This window comes from Pleurodeles waltl, chromosome 7, assembly GCF_031143425.1.
Source record: "Pleurodeles waltl isolate 20211129_DDA chromosome 7, aPleWal1.hap1.20221129, whole genome shotgun sequence".
NCBI lineage: Eukaryota > Metazoa > Chordata > Amphibia > Caudata > Salamandridae > Pleurodeles > Pleurodeles waltl.
Window position 1 is genome coordinate 158,854,697 of NC_090446.1, and position 19,668 is coordinate 158,874,364.

At 40.2% G+C, this 19,668-nt stretch overlaps 1 protein-coding gene across 2 annotated transcripts in view; it reads right to left on the reverse strand.

Annotated features, from left to right (window-relative positions):
• CSE1L (chromosome segregation 1 like) overlaps window positions 1–19,668 on the reverse strand; it is a 296,982-nt gene that overhangs the window by 259,011 nt on the left and 18,303 nt on the right. For both annotated transcript variants that reach the window (XM_069243443.1, XM_069243444.1), the window contains 5 exons: window positions 15,881–15,976; window positions 15,550–15,692; window positions 4,972–5,073; window positions 4,747–4,892; window positions 1,209–1,299 (listed from right to left, as the gene is read on the reverse strand). In XM_069243443.1, the coding sequence (XP_069099544.1) occupies window positions 1,209–1,299; window positions 4,747–4,892; window positions 4,972–5,073; window positions 15,550–15,692; window positions 15,881–15,965 (567 nt within the window). In that variant the 5' untranslated portion in view covers window positions 15,966–15,976. The remainder of the gene's footprint in view (window positions 1–1,208; window positions 1,300–4,746; window positions 4,893–4,971; window positions 5,074–15,549; window positions 15,693–15,880; window positions 15,977–19,668) is intronic.

Below are 19,668 nucleotides of genomic sequence, written 5' to 3' on the forward strand. Positions count from 1 at the left end.
GCAGAGTACATCCTGTAGGAATCACTGCACATGCCTTACTGCAGGGCCATTTGTATGTAGTACCTGGTGTAAAGCTCTTTTTGTGCACTATACTTTTGTTTTTCAGATTACTTAGCTTCCTGCAGGGAACTTGCATCAATCCCTAGTTTACTTTCTTTTGCACCTCATTTACTAGACTTAAACAGCCCTCCACCTTTTAAGTGCAAGCAGGCTGCTGTTAGTACTCAGTGTGCATTTGCAAACACTGCTATTTATTTAATGGTTGCAAACAGAATAGATGATGGACGGAATGCTGAACAAAATCGGACATTCACCCCCCAGTCACCGATCTGGGTTAAAATCATTGTTTTTTTGCACGCCATGCCATTCCAGTTTAGACCCAGCCATTTGCAAATCAGTCTTGAGCCTGCTCTCCACTGGAACAGTCCAGCCCAAACTGCCAACCAGGCCCTCCCTGGACCAGAAACAAGCATCCTGGGACCGGTTTAGGGGTATTTCCCCTTAACTCCAGAAGAACAATCTTGCAAGTTGTTGCCATGTACCCATATGCAGTATATGTTTCTCTCTCACGGGATAGCATTACAGCATTAAAAGTCAATGCAAGTGTATTTGCTGTATACTTCAAACTGCGAACTTAAAAAGTACTTACCCAATAACTAAGTTCTTGGTGTTACAAAATATATAAAAATACTTATTTTTCTCAAAATGACCACCTACCACAAAATCATAAAGGTTGGCACTTATCACAAACCACAATTTGCACTGGAAAATGTGTTTCAATGGTTCACTTAGGGCAAATATTTTAATAAAATGGTTTACAAATTCAGTAGAAGAGCATGCATGAGCAAAGTCAACCTTTAGAATTACATTTTAAGGACAGCTTTTAAAGGTACAGAAGGCATCCGGAGACCAATGAGAAATTAGCAGCTAGCCTTCTGATGTTATTAACAGACTTTAAAGGTGATGTAGGACATAACACCATGTGACCCAGCTATAGCACTGAAAATAACAAAGGGGGGGGGGGGGGATGAGAGGAAATGTAACCTTAAAAAAATATGCAGACTTCTTAACTCTGTTATACCAAATAACAGTCAATGAAGTGTATTCTATTATGTGCAGCTAAAACAGATGTCCGACGCTAGTTAATATTGAAAACCTTGGTCATAACTGTCAGAATAAAACAGCAAGTGTGGTTCAACAGCACATACCTTAAAAAGGTTGGTCAAGGGTTCTGCGAAAGCATCCAGCACAACCTTGATCTCTGTCCACAATTCATTTGATTTAAACTCATGCCGGTATCTAGAAGAAAAAAGTACAATTTGTAGTGGTTTAATCTTTTCCATTGATGTTGAATCACCAACTAAGTTTTAAAAAGGTTGCTGCATTCGATCTCAAGCACCTAACAATTTTGGATGCAGTAACATTTATTTGCAGTCTCACAAGTGTTTATCCAAATACCAGAAAGTCATTTTCGGAGGTGACATTTAACACACATCGTTATCTGGTCTGCATTTATAGCACATATAACCAATGAATGAAAATGTTTAGATTAACACAGGCTTTTAATTAGGTTTAAAAACTATTGACATCTTTTCACCATAAAAACAATGAATTATAGAGTTCCATGGTTACATTTATTGATGTATGGAAAATGGCAACACTTAATATATTGAGTCCAATTTTGGCACAGTCATGAAACAGAGCATCATCCAAAAATGTATTTTCTGAAACTGGATGCAGTAGACACATTAAGGGTGCCAATATTTTTAAATACTGAGATTTAATCAGAACAGCAACCTCAATTTAATCTACAGTAATGTTTGCCCACATTGTTGTAGAAACAAATATATTTGCCCTTTAATATAGCCAAAAACATACAGGTGGGTATCATTCTCTTTTAAGGAACACTGACACTGAGGGCTTCCCCTTGTTGCTTTGTCTGGGCAGATTGGGGTTCCATGTCGTTGACTTGGGGGGTCTCGTTGGGCTGATTTGGGAATAGACCTTTTGTTTGGATGAAAAAGGTGAGAATAAGTGCGGCAGGCAGCCTCGTGATTGCGGCTGCTGGGATCTCGCCCTAGTCCTCACCCGGCAAACCCCTGCAAGTGCTACCGTCCCACCCCCACGTCATTTTGGTGTTTTCGGCTGAGCCTGCCGCCCAGCATGCCGTGGCTGGCATCTCCTCTGGGCTCTGTCCTGCTCCACTCAATGCTCAGGAACAGCAGCTCCGACTGAGTCTCAACTGGAAGCAGGGGCTCTCAAAGGATGCGAATAACTCCCACAATCATATACTTTCAGCTTGAGGAGATTGGTCACCTGGGTGGGCTAGGGGGAGATGAACAATAATGAAGTGACAAGAAACTCCTTAATTTACATTTGCGTCAAACCAAGTCTGTGGAGCCTCAGATCAGCTACCCAAAAATCGCATCGAATTAAAATACACACAGATTCAGTCCTGCCCACTGCAATAAAAATACGGTAATCAGCAGGGAAGGACTGCAGAGTGGTATGTAAACTTAAAAAAGGAAAAAAAGCTGCCGTGAGTATAGATGTAACAGCAACCCAAGAATCTGCAATGTTTAATGAACCGATTTTGAGTATGTAGGTTTAGTATTGTATGCTTCAGGTTTAAGCAAGATACTGCATACAGAAATGTTCTATGAATCAGTGTCTGCCTCAAATATAGTACTGTTCCAGTAAAAGTTACCTAAAACTAAAAAAAACACACAAAAAAAACATGGTATAGTGTAATTTTGTCAATTACATTCTTCATCAACTGCAGCTGGACTCTGATCTTAAGAATGACAATAGAGCAGACGAAAGAAAAGGTTACATACTTGTCCACATTATTATCCACCAAAGGGCTTTTAATTGAGCCAAAGAACACTTTAAAAACACATTCATGCACATATACGTGCACATGCACACATGTGCAAATATTTTGAATAGTGTTTAGAAGGCCATATACTCAGACTCTGGAATAAACCCTTGTCAAGCTATTTTTGTTCTGCCAAAGGTTCTTTCCATATTGGACAGTTGCACAATTAAAACTCTTTCAGAGTTACACTGTACGACGTTCTCTGTTCACAGGAAGGAGTGCCAACCCACCACTTGTTGCCAATGCTGAAAGCCGTCTTCCTACTACATATTTCCTTTGCTCAAGCATCACAGATCTTTCTCTTTTACTATTCAAGTGGATAAATAATTTTCTTTGAAAAAATTGGATTTTAATGAAAATTGAGAGCTATAGCACAAAATCATTTTTCAACACAAAACTGTGGTCAGAAGACTGTTGTTTTCACTAAAATCACCCTTAACGCAAAAGACAGGAATTGTTTTAATTTTTTTTTTAAAGAAAATAAATTGTATTGGCCAATTTTCACCATCTGGGTGCCTGCCAACTCTACTCTGGGGTCAGGCAGCTCTCATGATGCCCCCCTCATTGCTGTGCAAATTAAAATACATAAATCCAAATAATAATCGTCTTTAGTCAATCGAGCTTGTTTAAAAAATAAATAATAATCGGACTGACAGATTCTGCGATTTGCTGGTCACAGGTTTACACCAAACCAATGTAACTACAACTTTATGTGCAAGATTCCCCTTTCGGTAACGTTTAGCATAAACCACTTCAGTAGTTTTGGCTTAGGCGCAAAGAAAATTTCCAATCCTAAAATGGCACAACCCTCCTTTTTCCCCCTCAAATTGCCATCCTTCAAATTTTTTTTTTTCTGTTGCACAGATCATCACAAACATTGAATTGCTGGATTTAAGCTGACTACACCAAGCAATTGCCAAAATGACTGCTAATCTGTCCACGTGGCACAAGGTAAATCAAAATACGGTTCATCTGCATTTTTTATCAAAACATAACTACATATTGGCAGGAGGTCGCTACACGCAACCTAGAAATATTCTTATGTTTATGACTATCACTGAAGATCAATATGGAATCTTATCACCCAGGACCAACAAAACAATTTCAAACTCATTCTGAAACAGAAGGGTTTTCTTCCAGCCCCTCTTCCAGTGCATACACAATCAAAAATTAAGAGATGCTTCACTATAACTGGCTGGGCGATAAGCTTATGAATTACAAAGTGGACACGGATTTCTTTTGCAAGGGATTGTGCTTAAATGCCACCTAACTTTTCTAGAAAATATTTGGAGCTTTTCAGGTGGATCTGGCTATGTAATAGACTAATACTTAATGGTGAGTCATGTAATTGATGCAGAAAGAACTTCACTATGGAGATAGTACCATACACTTAGTATTGGAACCATAAGCCTCATGGTGCAGTTATTTTACGAACGGGAATTATGTTGTTAAAAATGTCAATTGCATAACCTGCTTATGAAAAACATGCAGATCTAGCAATATTTCAATGCTTTATTACCCTTCAAAATCTGCTTGTCCGGTAATCAATGGTTGCTCGTTATGCATTCACATGTAAGATTTGTTGCACAATGCAGTTATAAAAAGAATGTCTAAGCTGCTGTGGCTTCAATTCATCCCTGTTCCTCACCAACACCTCTGCCTGCTACAACTTTGGCAGTGAGAACCCATTGGAGGGTTTGGTGGTAAACACATAAAACCTTAGGAGAAAAACCTTGTTAATATATGTTTTTTGTACCAGAACCACAACAGTAGAATACAGAAATTGAGACCACAATGAGCATCTTCTGAATGAGCTACAGAAAGCCACTGCCCTGCAACAACAATTTAAACTAAGAATAACCAAGTACCTCTTGAACAGGGAGTGGGCTGTTCGGAGAACCCCATTGATTACATGGAAATCGCCACTTTGAAAACGATTCACCATTTCGGTCAGCAGGTCTGGCCATTTCTGGGGGAAGTCTTCTCTGCCGATTATACTGATTGCATCACTTAACTACAAAGAGACAAATAGTTCATGTAAATCTGTTAACATATCATGTAAAGAAAGCAACAAAACATTTTATTTGGATTACCTGCTTTTGAATTTGTTCAGGACTGCTAAGCATCAAGTGGACAATGTTGGCTTTAATGGCTACTCTGTCAGCGTCACAAATTTTGTTTGGCTCATCTTCAACCTAAAACGCAAAAAAGGATTAACACTATTCTTTCTAGCGGCTGAAGAAAAATCTAGTCAACATGATACAAATGAACTTATATAAAGAGGACTAATTTAAACATGGATATAAAGATTACAGAAAAAACAATCCTTATGGTCTACTTACACAGGTGTTGCTGAAAAACTTTATAACAAAACCCAAATCCACAAGGGGGGGACGACGACTCAACCTTTTGTAACCAGCACCAAGTGGCACAGCACCCTTGCAGTAACTAGCAATCACAATGAATCAAAACCATTTGAACAAGCAAGAGAAGCAGACTCCAAATACAAGTTATTAATGTATTATTGTTAACAACTGTATCTCATATGACCAGCAAACAATATAGAGGGCCGAGATTTAGTTTGAGCGCTGAAGAACACAAGTATTAGGAACTAGAGAAGTTTGAGAGATCTAAAATTCCACTCACTAAAATCCCTTACCTAAAAGAGGACAACACACCTGTCAACACAAACTGCTAAAAAAAAAAAAAACAACAACAAAAAACACACATTGTTCAATGTCATTAATGAGGTCACTAAATGGCACTTTTTCGATCATGGGTTTTAATACAGTCATTTTGGTGTAAGGCACAGTACTTACATGCAGAGCGGTATCACCTACTGTCAAAAATACCTATTAATGGACGGCATTCTCTTTCCAAAGATGTTTTTTTTTTTTTTTTTAAAGAAAAAAAAAGCCCAGCACAAGATTATCTGTGTTAACTCAGTGCCCACTTCAACAGCTGAAAGTTCATCATAACACGATGAAATATGCACAGCAACTTACCAACTGACAAAAAAGTCAGAAGGCGCTTTAAGCCACACAATTCCACAAAGAGCATTGTGAGCATCAAGTCACAGTGAAATTTCGGGAATTTAGCTCGAAAATGTATTTTTAAAAAACAAAACATTTTTACCACCCAACCCTTTGCTGCAGAGCAGGCCTGTGCTACTGGGAGTCATTTTCAAACACACTCTGGGGGCTGGAACTAGAAATTATTTAACTGACATATTCCCTATTACCACTTTATGTAGGGATATGAGCAGTTAGTAGGCTCTCTAACTACAGGAAAGGATGAAAGGCTCAACAAGTAAGTACCCAAAAGTGAAAAAATATGTTTTTCTGTTATTCATTTTTTTTTAGCATAAGCTGTACTTTAATAGGTCGGTTTTGGTGATGGTTTACTATGGACCAATGAAGCAAGTAATGCTTTACATGACTTGGGATTGTTGGAGCAGGTACCTATCCCGTGTGCAAGAATACATTGGTTGCAGATGGGTACCTTGCTGCAGCTTATTTTCAGTGTGAGCATTTCTCCAAGTACACTATATAGACATTAAGTGGAAATGGACTACTGAAATACCGGAAGGGCAGCATTAGTTGTTAACACCAGATCGAAACACTTGTTCACTCAAGCACCCTTGGGGATTCACAGGTGCATTTACCCAACTGGACCACTAAAGAAAAGCAGACTTCCAAAATCACGGCCTTTAGAATTTCAGGAAGTGAAACACTAGCAGGAAGTTTATTGACACTACTTGTAAAGGTTTATCCGATATAAACCTTCAAGTAAAAGGTACTCCATCTAATGGGAAAAGTGGTTTTTGAATCCATTCTGCTCTGTCTGAAAATAAGAGCGTACTATGCCACAGAGGATTTTGTGCCCTATTCCTGTCAAGGGTTTAATGCGGTTGACAAATTTACACCCTCCTGACAAATGCAGGTAGGCATATGCCTTTGGAAGGTGTGGCAGGTAGCAGGTGGTGGGGAGGAGGCAGCTGGGAATGCAGTCAGACACTAGTTTCTAGCAGCAGCTGATTCAGGCAGGTGCTTATCTTAAGCAGTTGCTGCCTTGGGGGCCGAGGAGGCAACTTTTCACAAATGGGCATCCTTGATGGTAGCAGTAGCACTTGGCCTTCAGTCTGTCGGAAGAATGCCAGGCAGCACAATTATATGGAAACGTCTGCCACAGCTCACGGCAGAACTGTTGAGGGAGCCCAGGCACCCTTCACACATAGGGTCAGTGTCAGCAGTTAGCTACTTCTGGTTGTTCCACACATCAGGATTGTTAGAATTAGGGTCTCTAGTTGGCAGCGGCTTGTACCCTGTCCAAGTAGGGACCTTCAGTAAGAGTCACACAGCTAAGACAACACCTGCTCACCTACTTAGTAGCATGGCAAGAGCAGTGAGTTATCTCAGGGGCAATATGTAAAGTATCTGTGTACACACACCCTAACAGTGAAACACCACAAAAGTTTCCCTACACCAGTTTAGAAGCATAGCCAATATTTATCTGAGTAAAAACAAGACCAAAATGACAAAAAGTCCAACATACACAAGTAAAGATAAACATTTTCAAAGGCTAAATCTCAGTATAGTGCTAAGAAACACAATAGCTCCAACTGGGGCTATTACGGCGCCTTCACAGAGTCGCTCGTAACAGTCCAATGCCACTCGTGAGGGAGGGCTGGCCGGTCACGGAGTCGCACGGACCCCAGGTACTGTACCTTGGAAAACGATGAGGAAACAAAGACATTGCATGGAGTTGGTAAAGTGAGGGTTCGCAGCAGCCGGTATGGCGTCAGTTTCTTGCTGCTAATGAGAAGATAAGGAGTCTGTTCCTTACCGCTAGGCTGGGGAGGTGAGGCATCAGTTCTTTACGGTTGCAGGGGAGATGTGGGGTCAATAGCAAGGCGAAGTGTCAGTTCCTTACGACAAGGCAGGGAGGTGGGGGGGCGTAAATGAATCCAGCAGGTCAAGATGAGAGGCGTCGACTCTGCAGTGTTGCGATCACCCCACAGGGCCAAAGGTGCTGCAGTCAAGCTACTTGGGAGGTGCTGCAGTGGCATCGGGCCTGTGTTGCAGGTCGTTGTTGCACTCAGAGGACCACAGCTCAGGTGCAGGCAGCAGCGCGGAGTCTGAGACTGGCGCCGGTTCCAAAGTCGCTCTGTACTCTATGTGCTTAGTTTCTTCTTGATTGCACCAGAGCTCACTTCCAAGGGCCCAGGAACTGGATTTGGCACCACTTGGCAAGTCTGGACTCTCAGCAAGAGAGCCAAGGTGCTGACAGATGAAGTCACTGATGTCCCTGAGACTATTTAACAGGAGGCAAGCTCAGCCCAAGCCCTTGCAGAACCTTTGGAAGCAGGATGTAGAAAGCCAAATCCAGTCCTTTCACTCCCAGGACACAAGTCCACCTTCTCCCAATGTGAAATTACACTTAAGAGGTATTTCAAGACAATCCCCATGTTACCCTATCGGACACAGATAGGCCCTGCAATAGTGAAAAACGAATTTAGCAGTATTTGACTATCGGGACATGTAAAACCCACCAGTACATGTCCTAAATTTTAAATGCATTGTGCCATGGGGCTGCCTTCGGCCTACTTTAGAGGTGATTACATGCAGTAAAAGGGAATGTTTGAGCTTGACAAGTGGGTGCACTTGCCAGGTTGACATGGCAGTGTAAAACTGCACACACAGGCACTGCACACACAGGCATGAGGTATGTCTGCAGGGCTACTCAGGTTGGCGGCACAGTCAGTGCTGCAGGCCCACCAGAAGCATTTGATTTACATGTTCTAGCCACACATGGGGCACAATGCTAAGCATTTACTAGTAATTCAAACATGCCAGGTATCGATAAACTAATCACCAATACATTTTTAGACAGACAGCATAGGCACATTAGCACTGGTCAGCAGTAGTAAAGTGCCCAGAGTCCTAAAGCCAACCAAAACAGGTCAGAAAAAAAATAGAAGGACGAAGGCAATAATTTCAGGGATACCCCTGCAAAATTGGCCAGGTCTAACATGGATCATCTTGGGCTCCTACTCCAGGACAGCCTCTCCTCCATTTTCTCAGCATGCTGGCTCCTACGATCTCAGGCAGCCCATGGGCTTCTCCAGCAAGATGCAGACTGAAGGTGATATCCACCGGTTGTGACTTGGAAGTACCAGCCCTGATAACGCAGTAATCCACTGCAGTACATTTTATGGCTCCAAATCCGATCAGTCTTTGTGCAAGGCAATGATTCTCACACCAGCTAGCAATGATGCTAGCTCCAAATAGAAATATAAAAAAATGTAGGAAGCTGACTTTGTATAGTGACCAAAATAAGGTACACTGTGCAAGGAGTCCAAGCAATCCCCAGAGGTTTCACCAAGACACAAACATTCCAAATGCTTTCTTTCTAAATAGTGTGGTCAAGTAGTTAGGCATATCAGATGGTAGTGCTAAGCATGTAAGGCACACACTCATAAAGTAAGTGACACAGACACTCCCCCCAAAAAAAATCCAACACCAATTTATAAAAATATCACATACTTTTGTAAAAACTGACACCAAGATCACCGGAATCAGGTGAGTACATTTCAAGATATAGACTTTTAGAGTTTTCAAAAGTCAACAGATGGGGTAATGTTATCCTATGGAGGAATAAGCACTGCATACAGGTAGAGTACAGCAACTTACGGGACCAATCTCCTGGACTGAAGGTGAGTATGGAGCAAGGTTCAAGGCCACACCAACAGGTCACCTCAGGAGGCTTTGCTGCGTCCGGGTGTAAAAGGTGTTACGGTGTCAGGAGTCCTATTTAAGTTTATTGAGATCCGTATAGTTAAAAAGTTGCAGCAGGGATGGACTGGAAGATCAGTCCCAGGGAACCCATGGGTTGGGTGAGGTGGGCTCAACTCTTGAGGCTCTCGGGACATGGTCTGTCAACTCCTCTTCGGGCTGTAGGGCATGGGTGCACTGGTGTCTCCTGGCATCGATTCTGGTGCTTGAGTTCCTCACGGTTGCAAGGGGGGCCTGCAGAAATAGGGGGTCCAGTCCGACCAAGCCAACAAGTGTGCTCTGGTCTCACAAAGCTGGGTGAAGTGGGGTTACTCTTGGTTCTCTTCTCGTGCTGGGGAAGTCCGGTGCAGGTGTCCCGAGGTATTGGGGTTCTGTCTCCTGGTCACTCTCCGTTGCAGGGGGGTCAGCAGAAACAGGCTGCAGACACCGTTTTGAACTTCACAATAGGCGAACTGAGGTTGGCTTCGTCTCTGGAGGGCTTGGGGACCACTCTGACATGCTGGTCCTACAGCTCAGGCTATGTGGCTCAGGTGCAGTGGTGATGTCTGGCGTCTGGTTTTTGGTGATCCTGGTCCTTACAGTTCTTTCTTGGGTGCCTGCGGATGCAGAGGAGCAGTTCCACTACTCCAAGGTAGTTCTTCCTGAAGATTTGCAAAGCACTCACAGCTCTCCCAGTTTCTTGGAAGATGCAGGACAGTTGCTTCTCAAGGGTCGGGTGCAGCAGGCAAATCGGCAAGGTTGACATCAAGTCAGTCGTGATCCTTGGTTCTCTGATTCAGCACGCTTTTTGTCCACTTCTTTTGTGTCCATCAAAAATCTATAGTCTGGGTATCAGGGGTCTCCTAAATACTCAATTTAGGGGGTACTAAGGGGAGTGAAGGGTAGTAGCCAATGGGATACTTGCCCTTGAGGTCAGTACACCCCATCTAGGTGCCCCCTGGGTGTGTATATTAATAAATCCATCAATGTAATCAGTGAGGGTTTGTTAATATGATGTGTTTTATACCAAACATCTCTATGCTCAAAGAAGCCATTATGCAGCTGAGGAACTCAAATTGACTAGTGTCCAGCACAAGTATTTAAAATGGCTTCACCGCACACACTTACTATGTCTAAGAATCAACTAAGACACAGTAGGGGCATATTTGCTCATGCATATATGCCCTCAATTGTAATATAATTCACCCTGTATTAGGGCTGAAAGACCTGCTGTAGGGGTGACTTACATATATTGCAAGCTGTGTTTTAGGGGACATGGCATGTTATGTTTTCACTTTTAGGAGCACATTGTCACATAGTCTGCATAAGTTTGGTGCTGGGTGCCTTAGAGAGGTACAAGTTGTACTGCAGCTCCGAGGGGCCCTCTTTAGGACCCATGCCCTAGGTACCAGTAGTACAATTTACTAGTGACTTACAGAGGTGCTAAAAGGCCTGGTCACGGAGGTCTACAAATCAAAGTAACTTCATCTATTCAATCTGACTATTTTTCTACCTGAGGCTATGCAGTGTCAACCTAATCGCAACTATTTGGTCAGGTATTTCTATCAAGGGAGGTAATAAAGTATTGTCACTTATCTGAGGATTATGAGTGGGTATAACACAGAAGCTTTCTAACGCTCAGACAAAGGAGCTCAAGTGGAAATCCACACTTGACACCTTGAGATGCATCAGCTATCAGTCAAGGTATTGATCTTGATATATATCTACTTATCAACAATTGTATAAAACAATTCGAATACAACACTTGTCTGATAAATGTGATGGTCCAGCAGTAACCACTGCCCTTGATATTCCTGCAGCAGCATATCAAGTGAGAAATAAATTACAGCAGGGTTTTCACTCCATTTGGGTGGCTGCATTCCCAAACGATTTCAGGCAGTAGCTGTGCACTTGAGTGAGAATGTCATTAGTAACTTTCAAACTACAGAATAGGGTAACCAACAGACAGAAAATATCCACTGCAACTATTTGTGAAGAAAAATGGGGGCTTCCGAAGATTGTACAGCAGTGCAAAAGTACCATACAGAAGAAAAAAAGAGAAACCACTTGTTTACAAGGCACATAAAACATGCAAGCATATCTTAATCGTAAAAAGGGGGAGAGGATGCAATGGCAACATATCCTGGCACATGGTGGAAGACTACTCATTTGTTTTTTAGTGGTTAAGAGCTAATCATGGTTAAAAGAACTGTCGCAAGGGGGGCTGGGAAAGTTTTGAAGTATGATCTGGTACTCATTTACACAGTTAACTCAAACTAAATTTCTTACCTCTGGAATAGCCTAGTGGTAAAAGCCTTCATTGAAAGACAATAAGTAACTTATGAGAAGCAAGCTTACTTTCACAGTTGTTGTGTGGTGTTGAAAAAAAAATACAAAAAATACAAAAACAAAAAAAAACTTGAACTGGATTTCATTTTAATCTTGTACCACACACCAAGATGGGAGAAGGTGAGGGGATCAAGTTACAAAAGGGTTAGGAGAAGTGTTGGTACAAATACCCCAAACCCTGCTTTGGATCACATGGTCAAGAAGCATGAACAGCCACTGGAGCTGAATATTTTGAGTCCTTAATTGACTTTGTCTTTACACAAGGGTCCTTATTTCCTGAGTCGGACAAAATGATTTATTCGGGTATACCAGATAACAGAGAGAATCATGTATGGAGGAGTGGTATGAAATAATGAGACAAAATCCTATAGATCAATGTCATAATTGGGAAGAAGCTATATTCCTGAAGTCCTTATTTAGTAGCAGACACCATTGTGGCACGCCGTCTTAACTACACTGCTTTCAGCCTCAGACGTGCTGCAGCAGGGCTCTATCCTTACAAATACCAATAACAATCATGCAGATTTAGTTTGTGCTTGAACCCTAGCCGCAGTGGCCCAATCAACCACACAAACGTTGTGGCACATCATTTGCATAACACAAAGGTTATAATTTGTCAAGTGTTTGAGGTGGAGATTGTACCTTAAGGATGAAAGATTTAATGAAGTGTTGACCTATGTTTACTTATGGACGGCCTTTCTTAAACTCTTGATTGTGCAAAGCATTCAGAACAAAAAGCTATGCAAGTCTAGGACCATATTGTGACCACTAAAATGGATTTAACAATATGGAATTACAACTAATGAAACCATACACAAAGTTTACCTCTAGAAGTTTGAAAGAGGCCATTGTACAGGCCACAACTGTGGAAAAGTTACAGAGAAGATAATTCTTACCTTGCTCAAAAGACACCAGTCCGAGCCAGAGTTAAACACAAGGCAAAACATGGAATCTCCCCAATCTGAAACTCGAGCACCCTGGCATGGTCTCAAATTACAACTAAACATCTTCCCATTAACTTTGCCTCTCCAAGAACATAAAAACATTGATCCAGCCATCAGACCAGACATCAGGATCAGTTTTTCATGCAACAGTATTGTCAAAGCCATCAAGATTAAATCACCTTACATCATTTGATCATGTAAAATCAATTAATCAAATAGTCACTCTACTAGCCATAAGACAGAAGGAAATCAAGCCACATTGTCAAATGCTAAGAATGAAGCTAAAATCTGCTAAGCTACAAACACTAGCCAATCATCCAAGGCTTACTTTCCTATCTGAAATAGTTTTATAACAATTAGGAAAGCTTGCTCCTGGCTAGGGCCTACCAGCTGGAATCTTTGGTCAAAGGTGGTATAGTTAGCCTCCAATCTTATCAGGTGCCGTAAATTCCTCAAAAGCCAACTATTTAACAACCACTTAAGCAAATAACAGACTTTCCATAATCACGCCTACCTTATGCCCTTATGTATCTATCAATGCCCATTACGTTTGCACCTCTCCTGCGCATTAATATTGTTCAGACCCACATAAGTGTACCTGCAGCAGAAACAAGGATTGTTTTTTCCTATTTTTTAACCACTTTTGCATCAGAGGACATTTAATCTTACATAAGGGAGGAAGCTAAACATTAGAAACACTATAAATTTCAATAATGAAGTTGTTGACCAAATATTTGTGAGAATCTCAGAAAGAATTTTAGGAACTGGATTGCTAGTACTAAGTTTGGAGCTGGGTCACTAGGTAAGTCCAGCCCTTCTTTGTGGAAAATAGACAAATACTTCATGGTCTGAGGAAAAAAGTCTTACCATTGTCTGAACAGAATTCAGATTAGCCTTGCCCTTCTGAAATGAAGATATAACTGCATAATTTCTGAGCTAGAGCAGAGTCTCCAAATAATTCTTCTGCTAGTGATCAAATATGGGGATTTTAAATTAATAAATCTAGTGTGGATTCTGAACTCCAGAAAGAGTCCATGTATACCAATTTCTATAATAATGAAAAATATTTGTTAATCACTACATACTTTGTCAACAATGCTCCCTATCTTTCACATACTCCATTTATCACTTCCTTACCATCACATTTCTTTAAATGAAATAACTTCCAACAAAATGTATTCTCTGAACTCAAGTCTGTTGTAGATATTAAAGCATAAAAAGGTGCCTTGTTAGTAAAGCAGGAATCCTGTTTTATTTTAATTATTAATCTTTTTTCTACAGATGCTGCTGCAGTCTTTGAGACAGAGGTTCAACTTCCATCAGATCTAGTCATATTAGGATTTCCTCAAACGAGCACAATTAGCTACTAGTTCTCCTTAAATGTTTTGCTTGAGGCTTTCACACAATGGCCAACACTCACACTGTTTGCAATCTCTCAGAGAAAACACTGGTTCTTTTAAAACTCAATTCTGTTGTAACCTTTGTTACTGAAGACAAAGGGACGTCACCATTCACAGTGGTGCCTAGGGGAAATACAGTGTTATTTGCAAACCAGCAATAAATGCAAGATAATATGAACATGATTTAATATGCAACCCACTTCAATCGTAAATGAGGGAAAGCTTCCGGGTAACCTCTGTAATTAATAAATTAAGGAAAAAATGTTTATACTTTAGAAGAAAAAAAAAAAGTCTGCGTATTTTATGGGCAGAGGCTACATTAAAATCTCATTCAAGTAAACTATGTATATGATCTCTTTATAATAACAAAGTTAGAACGTTTATACCTCGCAGAAGAAAAAATAAACACTACTCCACAGAAGTGGTGTCCCCCAGATTTAGAATTTCAAAACAAAGCCCCTACCTTCCTCTTTCCCTTGTACAAGTTCAGCATTCAGCCCATTATGAACTAGAGTACCCTGGATCAGCAACTGTAGCCTTTCAGACATACTCAGTCTTCACTGGGTTTTCAATGCTGGCCTTTTTGTCACATTGAACATTAGTTTCCTGCTTTCTAAGAGGTGAAAATATTTTGCTTAAAAGCACTACTCACGTAACTGATGTCAGATAATTGAGTACATTTGTCACATGCAGCCAGAATGACATAATAGTGAAGGATAAATATAGATTATACATATTGTTACAGTATCACAGATTTATCGGAATATATTACCAAATTGCCAAATACACTAGGCAAGACCATGACACACAAAGGATCATCAAAAGGCACTAAACAGAACGAGAAACCGCCACATTTACACTCTGCTTTGTAGGAATCTTTCCTTTTAAGGAAAGACACCCTAACCACCCACCATGAAGTGACATGTTTTATCAAGGGGTACCTGTTGACAGCTGTCCTAAATGTAGGCTTCAATCTTGGGGACCAGGGGCGCTCTAGTTGTTCCAACTGTAATCTATCTAAGGTGAAAGGTTGTGTTGGGGTAACAAAACAAAAAAAAAAAAAAAAAAACACATTCCAAGCGTGAAAGACTACATCCTTACTATTTTTATTTCATTGGTCTATTATCTAATTGGGTACTTTAGGGGCAGATGATTTTAAATATCTTAACTACCCACCGATTGTTATTTCTTTTATATGTACTTACAATCCTCCAGTTCCTTTTAACGTAGTTCTTGAATGTTACAGAAGAGCACACTTTGATTACATTATCTTGGGACTTCTCCAAAAGTGTCAACAGTAGCAATGGGTAATTCTGGTTTCCTTCCACTGACTCAAGGAACTTCTCGGCTGGAAACAAAAAAAAACACAAAAAAAAAATTATGTAGAATAAAAATCACAAAAATAAGGTTTCTGAGGCATTCAGAAAACCATTTTTTTAAATTAGGATACCATTTATTTAATGGTTTAGGTTTTTCTCATTTTAGATTTCACATTTTTCATTTGTAGGTGGCTTTAATATAGTCTCATCAGTTTACCTGGCCGTCTAACTGCAGGATCAGGGTCCAAAGTCTTCCTCAAGTATTCTGTTAATGTCTGTAAATTGGAATCGCTGATCTCCATGACTGCAAAACCTAAAATAAATTTACATTTGTAAACATCAGTACAACCAAAGAATAGTTTTAATGCTCAAGCTGCACAACCACTGAAATTGTGTCTTTACAGTGAAGAAGGAAAGCTGCAGACAATGGCAACTGGCAACATATTGTGGTTCCAGTAATAGCCATTTTTTTTTTTTTTCAGCTTTATTTCGGCAAAACAATACCATAAAAGCATACTGACAAAATTCTTACATTTCTAGAAGGGAACAAAAGCACCTTTGAAGAAGACGATAAAGTCAGATCAAGACCAGAACTCCCTCAGGGCCATACAATACAAATAGGCAAGTTGTGGATATGAGTGTTAAACAAATAAACAATTAATCAATAAAAACACTATAAAAATATAAAATACACATCATCATACAAATCACCATATAAATATTATAAAATACCTATAAATATAAATCTTTATACAAAAACAGTTAAGATTGCTATCCCACCAATAGTGGCAATGACTATGTACTAGCACAAATAGTGACCATTATAAAAATAGGGTACATGTTTTTAGGAAAAGATGTTTGCGTCTGGCATATCATAATGCCTCTAAAAAACCTGGCAAAGGGCATACCGTCATCAGATGAGGGGTTGTTTAGCTAATTTTTTTAAAAGGTAATTGACGGCCCCTAGGACCTGACGTTTTCTATCTTTCCTACGTGCCTATATTCATTTAGAAGCCGTAAAAGGGGTACAAACAGGTAATACAAATGCACATTATTCCAACAGCATCTAATATTCTCTTAGCTACTAAAAACAAATTATCTGATGTTGGTCTTAAAAGCAATAAATAAGAATCAAGTACAGTATTTCATTTATAAAACCCATAAAAAGGTACCTCCCGTGCCATCAGGCACTTCTTTGCTTAGCTAAGGGGGGAATTTTTAAAATAAAAGAAAATGAATAACTGGATCCAAAAACTAGTTTCATACGTGTCAAACGACCATTCTAGGTAACTTAAGAAACCTCTCCATAGCTACGGTCCTTGTGCCAATTGTCAGTTTGGGGACCGTGGATTAACTGTGGAAGTTTTGCCTGGGTTAAAGCGCTTACAACCTCAGGCCTGCCTTGTCTCTGATGAATAAAATTGCTAGTAGAAACCGGCTTAGACCAAAAACAACATATGGTAACGTACTGGATCTCAAGAGTCTTGCTGCTTCATTGCAGTTGCTAATTCCAACGTTCCTGCAGATAGGTCGGATCCATTTCCTCCTCTGTTTTTCATAAGCAATGCAGTTTAAAAGAACATGATCCATCGTTTCCGGAGTCTCCATATTACACAGCTCACAGGTCGCCTCATGACTACTCCCATTCGGGAGGCCCCAGTAATAGCAGAATGTGTCACTTTTCCTAAGAAGGTCTTGAGGTCAAAGCATTTGTTACTTGACATTTTAGATGGGTGAATTTTTGAGAGCACCAACATGCTTCAGAAAATATTCCAGCAACATCATGTCAATCTGGGTATTTTGCCACATATAGATACTAAACCTAAAGCGGAAATCCGAAATCACAGGCTTTGGGTTTAATTTTCACTAGCACTTGCTAATTTGCCCAGCGTGGCACCCGATCATACCAAATTTGCCTATACATATATAATAAAATACAAATACACACATGTGTATATATACACACATGTAAGCAAAGAATCTCTTCTGCACTATATTTTGAGCAAACTGGAGCTGATTAACAAGTTTGTGCATGCTGAGGCACTCTCAGCGATGGATTATTTTCTAGACTTATCAAGGAACTGTGTTTGACTAACAGTCACGGATCTGGTCTCATTACTTTTGTAGCTGTGCACTAGCAGCTAAGTTCTTCTCTATTGGTAAGTCCCTAAAACTCTGTGCAGGTATCTACCCCAGACACACAAGTTTAACTGCAGGATAAGCACACATATTGCTGTACTACTCACAATACCCTTTCTTTGTAGTTTCCACAATTTCAGGCCTCCCAGTCCTCCACAATCGTGTTCCTTGCTAATGATACAGCTGCAGGACAATCAGGCTCTACAAACACTTTATTTAGGTCCCTATATTTCCTGTAGAGGGATTTTCGCCCCAGTGGAAAAGAGTTACATAAACAGGTGGCAAGTCACTTGTGGTTCTAACAGTCTTCACACCCTCATTTGAGTCTATACATGGGTGTAAATCTCCACACGGAAAAGGCAAAAAAGTGTTCAGTTGCACCTTGGTGTATGGGGAAATCTAAACACTATTAGATCTACACAGGCAAACTTACCATTGTGCAGCTGGCCCAAAACTAGAACTATAAAGGAGTTCAAAGGATTCATCTTGGTGGCACTAAAAGTATTACTCCTTCGCTGACGTTAAAAGACAAAGTGAATCAGTCTGCTGAATGTGTCAAGAGAGTCAACAAACACTATCCTTAAAACAGAATCAAGTAGAGACAAACACCAGTCTCATATATATTGCATTTTGATATGATCTTTTCATTCGAACAAACTGATTCTCCTACTGGGATACTTAGACCATGCCACAATACGCATAGGATAAACAATCTTGAACTAATGAACTTAAAAAGCAACACTCATGGAACTCGCTTTCACTGGTTTCAAAGTGTGTTGCTCTAATTTACTGTTTTTAAACACTCAAGAGTTCAGTATACAGGATATTCAAAGGGTATGTAAGAGCAATATCACAGTGTATTTCTATTGTCAAGGCTTACTGTATTTAAGAGGCAACTAAACTGTTTTACTGAGCTGCTATTTGTCATGTCCCAAACGGCTTGGGATGTAAACCAAAAAAGGCTCTATGAATGTGGGTTTTTATTATCAAGCCTGTCAAGAGGCAATTTATCATTTTACTCCTAAAGGACCCAGAGGATACCTCCATGTGGAGTTAGCTGGTGCAATCTGCACAATCACCTCAAAGCATACAATGCTTTGATGGCAAAGAAAAGGTACGTTTAACCATGTCTTACTACAAGTCAATTGAGGAAATCTATCCACAGAAACAGCATTTGCTCTAGCATACCAAAACTTCCAAAGTCTAGACTTCATTAATATTTTAGGGACATTCTTGGAGTTGTACAGCATTGACTTTTTGGGTTGACGTTTACAAGGGGGGAAGAGAAGCAGCCGCAAGTCAATTTATTGAAGATGATACCCAAGTACTCGTAACAGCACAAGACTTTTTCAAGGAAGATGGGTCAAGCAGTCAATATTTACCCCAGAAGGTTATGTGGGGTAAGTAATTCTCAAACAGTTAGGTTGAACATTCAAGCAGCCGTTTACTTTAGATACCGACTCTCTTAACCAGTATCTGCAAAGAAAACCAAAAGATACTATCCACTTCTGGAATTAGAGATACAACTCAAAAAGAATTTCTAGCTACTGTGTGTTTGAGCTTAAGTTTTTATTTAACACTGAGCCTTGTTACCAATTATACTATAGTAATATTGTCAGTATTAGTTGAGCAACATACACCAATTAAGTTCAGCTGGACCCCTCACAGGTATAAGAAAGGTCTGCCCATACAGCACATGCAACGTATGTGGTACTGTATTTATTACACAGTGAGTCAAGCCATGCATAGTATTTAAACGGGGGCGGGCGAGAGAAGTAGTGCAGGTGGTAGTCTGCCCAATGCCATGCCGCTCATGAAACAGATAATCAAAGAATCATCAGTCATTCTAAAACACTTGTGGGGAAA